The sequence below is a fragment of the Asparagus officinalis genome, chromosome 3 (genome assembly GCF_001876935.1).
Source record: "Asparagus officinalis chromosome 3, Aspof.V1, whole genome shotgun sequence".
NCBI classification, from domain to species: domain Eukaryota; kingdom Viridiplantae; phylum Streptophyta; class Magnoliopsida; order Asparagales; family Asparagaceae; genus Asparagus; species Asparagus officinalis.
Genome location: NC_033796.1, coordinates 45,384,046 through 45,388,301, shown reverse-complemented (window position 1 = coordinate 45,388,301; position 4,256 = coordinate 45,384,046). Strand labels below are relative to the sequence as shown.

At 40.4% G+C, this 4,256-nt stretch overlaps 1 protein-coding gene across 1 annotated transcript; it reads left to right on the top strand.

The window, feature by feature from the left end:
* Positions 293–2,253, top strand: LOC109832259 (transcription factor bHLH94-like). The gene is made up of 4 exons (XM_020399686.1): positions 293–553; positions 694–959; positions 1,624–1,965; positions 2,056–2,253. The coding sequence occupies exons 1-4, from the start codon at positions 379–381 to the stop codon at positions 2,134–2,136; spliced, it is 864 nt and encodes a 287-aa protein (XP_020255275.1). The 5' UTR covers positions 293–378; the 3' UTR covers positions 2,137–2,253.

Genomic DNA, 4,256 nt, shown 5'->3' with positions numbered 1-4,256 from the left:
CTATCAGCTCTCACATGACCAAACACCATTAGGGATTTGATTTCACACTGTTTCAAGCACAGTGGTAGATCATCTCCGACAACTACTTTTATCAATTCTTTACTCCCCCTCAATGTCCACAAATTTCACCTCATTCTTTAATTTATTTTATTGTGCTCATGCCCCGCAAAAAATTCCTCGCCAGTACCCTAGCATTTAAAAAATAATAAAAATAAGAAAATAAAAATCCCAGCCTTCTCCAGTTGTTACTAGTTTCTTTGTGGCCTCTAAAAGGCCAGCTTGCTCATCCTCCCCAGGAGAAAAGGCACAGTTGAGTGTGTTCATGATTGTGCTTACATACGTGAGCTTAATTTTCTCCCTAAAACTAAGTAGATTACAATGACACTAGAGGCTGCAATTTTTCAACAAGACCCCTTTGCTTATCCTTCTAAAGAGCTGTACAACACAATTAGTGAGTGGAACTTCTGTGAGTTTGGTAGTTTAGGGAATATTGTTGAGGAGGAGATGAAGGGAGTAGTGTTAAAAAATGAGATGAATGGCACTGGAGGTGGTGGTGATTATGTAAATTTCAATCACTGCAGTGCAAATTCGTCGGCATCGCCAGAATGGCACTGGAGGTGGTGGTGATTATGTAAATTTCAATCACTGCAGTGCAAATTCGTCGGCATCGCCAGTGACCGGCGAGGCCTTTGGGTGATTATGTAAATTTCAATCACTGCAGTGCAAATTCGTCGGCATCGCCAGTGACCGGCGAGGCCTTTGCAGGGAGAGAAGATAAAGCAGTTGAAGAGAGGCCGACGACCAGAAGAAAACGAAGGCGAACAAAGAGCTACAAGAACAAGGAAGAAGTGGAGAGCCAAAGGATGACTCACATTGCAGTCGAACGAAATCGAAGGAAGCAGATGAACGAATATCTCGCAGTCCTTCGTTCTTTAATGCCTGCATCGTATGCCCAAAGGGTATGCAACATGTGAATTCATCTTTCCTTTGTTAATTGCACGTTTAACCCCTTTAGTCTTGTTGTTCTGAAATTACTACCCCCGTAATTTCAATATTGTTGTAGGTAGACCCTGAGTTTAAGTATTTTCTCTCTTTTACCCTTGCCCATATTTGGCAAATATTGCCCTCACTGAAATTAGTGAGTTGGTGTAAGGGTAAACGAGTGATAGTAACCTCAAAACTCACACAATAATCTTTACTCATACATTTATGGTTTGGCAAATGATTAAGTAAGGGGTTGAGGAGACTTAACCCTTTCTTAACCCGCTAAACACAAAAAATCTACACAATGGTTAAAGTGAGTTAATCTTCTATAATTTTTCAAACGCGAAAAATACAGAAAGATTAATATCTAGAGGGATTAAAATGAGTTAATTCCTCAAAATAAAAGGTTTACTAATACTCCTATTTATAAAAATTAAGAGTTAACTCCTCTAATTATAGAGAAAATAGATAAAATCCTTGTTATTCCCAAACACTAAAAATGATCATAAGGGCTAAAATAAAACTTATACAACGGATTAATAATTTAGTCTCTCGGGTTATCGAAAGGGCTAACTATGTTAATCCTTTTTCTAAATCCCTCTTCCTTAACCCTTTGTCAAATGGGGCTTGTTCGAGTAGGGTGATCAAGCATCGATCGTTGGAGGAGCGATAAATTTTGTGAAGGAGCTGGAGCAGCGCCTACAGACCCTAGAATCGAAGAAGCATAAGCAATCCTCTCCCTTTTCTAGGTTCTTCACATTTCCACAGTATTCAACCTGTAACAATACTAATGGAGGAGTTGCTGCTGATATCGAGGCAACAATGATCGAGAGCCATGTCAATCTCAAGGTTCAACTGCGGCGACAACCAAAGCAGTTGCTCAGGATGGTGATGGGGCTTCAGAGCTTCTGGCTTACAATATTGCATCTCAATGTTACTACCGCGTTGGATCAGATGGTGATGTATTCTTTTAGTCTTAAGGTATGATACTGATTCTACTCTACATCGTCTTTGTATTCTTGTCAATTTTACTTATTGATTGATTTATATATTTTGGGTTTTTGGTTGTAGGTTGAAGATGATTGTCAATTGACATCAGTAGATGAGATTGCTGCAGCAGTTTATCAAATGATTGGGGGAATGCAGAATTAGTACTGCTTGTAGTTGAATTCACTGTGAAAACACAATTATAAACATTAATTAGGTTATTGTGGTTTGGTTAATTACCTGGCTGGGAATATTGAGTTTTGCTTGTTACATCGATTGGATTGTTGGCATAAAAAGTGATCAATATAAATATAACTCAATCCATTTTAACTGTTTCTCATTTTAATATGTTGGAAATTGTGGTTAAATCTGGAGTGAAATAGAGAAATTTTGATGTGTTGTAATTTTAAATTTTTTCAGTTCACTGCTGTTTGTTTGTGAAACGCTGTGCTTAAAGCAATATTTGACCTACTCTGGTGCAAGGATCCTAAGGTCAAACTGTTTCCAGGAATAGCGGTACAGTACTCTGGTGTGCACCAACCCAGTATTGGCAAGATCTCCTTGATCTATAAGACCTTTCGGTCAAGGAAAAGTCTCCTCGATCTCAGAACCTTTCGGTTCAAAACCTTTCGGTTTTAGGGAAAGTTCATTCGGGCACAGTTTCTGCAGCAGCAGCACAACAACAACAACAACGTCAAGATCTCCTCGATCCGACGTTCGTTTTCCAAGTTCTTCCCAAGAGCTGTCAAAGGGGCGCTATTTATAGGCCTCTAAGGCTAGCTCAAGAGTCATCCTCAATTAATGTGGTTGTTACAAATCATAATGACAATTATGATTGTAACAACAATCTATTAAATTAATGTAAATATTATCGTAACTGCTGCATGCATTAACTTCTGAATACGAGGCAATCAATAGACGCGTTACTATGAAACGTGAGGGTCACATCTCAGCAAATTAGACGAACATCGTCTGTAGGACGAACCTCCTCAAACGGGCAAACCTCATATGTAGGACGAACCTCGTCAAACGGGCGAACCTCGTCGAATGAGCGAACCTCGTCAAACGGGTGAACCTCGTCGAACGGGCGAACCTCGCCAAACAAGCGATCCTCGTCGAACGAGCGAACCTCGTCAAACGGGAAAACCTCGTCAAACGGACGAACCTTGTCAAACGGACGAAGCTCGTCGAACGAGCGAACCTCGTCAAATAAGCAAACATTGTCGAACTAGCCAACCTTTTCAACCAATTGATGAACCTCGTCTGATTGCGAGAACGCTAGGGTCACACCCTCGTGTGAATGCGTAGCTCGTCCGCATGCTGCGAAGTAGCCTGTGAGGCAACATTCGTGGCCAACAACGTGGCGCCACCTCGTCCCAATGCATCCGTACGAAGTGAAAAGTGCACCTAACAAAGCGCCACTTAGCATCTCAGCCCGATTAGCTCCGATCTCCGGCCCATTGGCCTACAGCCCATGACCCACGACCCACTACAACTTATGTGAGATTAATTAAAATAAAATACTTCTCGGCTTGTCGTTGGCAAGCCTCGAACAGAGGACCTTTTGAAATACTAAAACTTTAACTTTCCACTAGGCTGTTAAGTATTTATGAAAAGTACTTGTAGTTAATATATATAGTTTGAAAACTCATTTCGGAAAGCGGTTTTGACCAAAAAATACAACAATCCCCCATAAGTTTTTAAACTAGTATCGTGTAATGGTATCGTTGTTTCAATCATTGTGCTTAAGGTAGATGTCGCAAGGACTAGAATCCTCTTTAGACCAACTGAATAGAAAATAGATGCATAGTATCACAGAGACTTGAACCAGCATATGTCTAAAATCCAGCAATCACACAAGTTCAAACTCATCTGTGGTAGTTTTTACTTTAAACCACACTAGCCTTTGTTTTGCACTTTTATGGCTCTGTGCATATCCTGGTTTCTGCAAGGGCTCTAGGTATCTTTTCGTAAGACGCCATAGGAGATGACCAAATCTCCACACATGCGTAGGTAAGTTGTTTAGGCATGTTTCATATCAAACATCCCACATCCGAAATGCTTTGAACTCATTAAGGCTTAAGAGTCATCCTCTCTCATGATAGGATTCTAGGTGAGTCCTTTAGGTGTATTTCCTATCTAATACCTCATATCTGAAATGCTTTGGACTCATTATGGCTTAACAGCCAACCCCTTTACATGATAGGATCATCGGTGAGTCCTTTAGACATGTTACCTATCTAACATCCTGCATCCTAAATGCTTTAGACTCATTAAGACTTAAC

Bases quoted from the DNA above. Each gene is read 5' to 3' on its own strand.
- LOC109832259 (XM_020399686.1), top strand. From the start codon at position 379: ATGACACTAGAGGCTGCAATTTTTCAACAAGACCCCTTTGCTTATCCT. The intron at 554-693 runs GTGATTATGTAA...CGAGGCCTTTGG, and splicing joins GAATGGCACTGGAGGTGGTG to GTGATTATGTAAATTTCAAT. The intron at 960-1,623 runs GTATGCAACATG...TTGTTCGAGTAG, and splicing joins CTGCATCGTATGCCCAAAGG to GGTGATCAAGCATCGATCGT.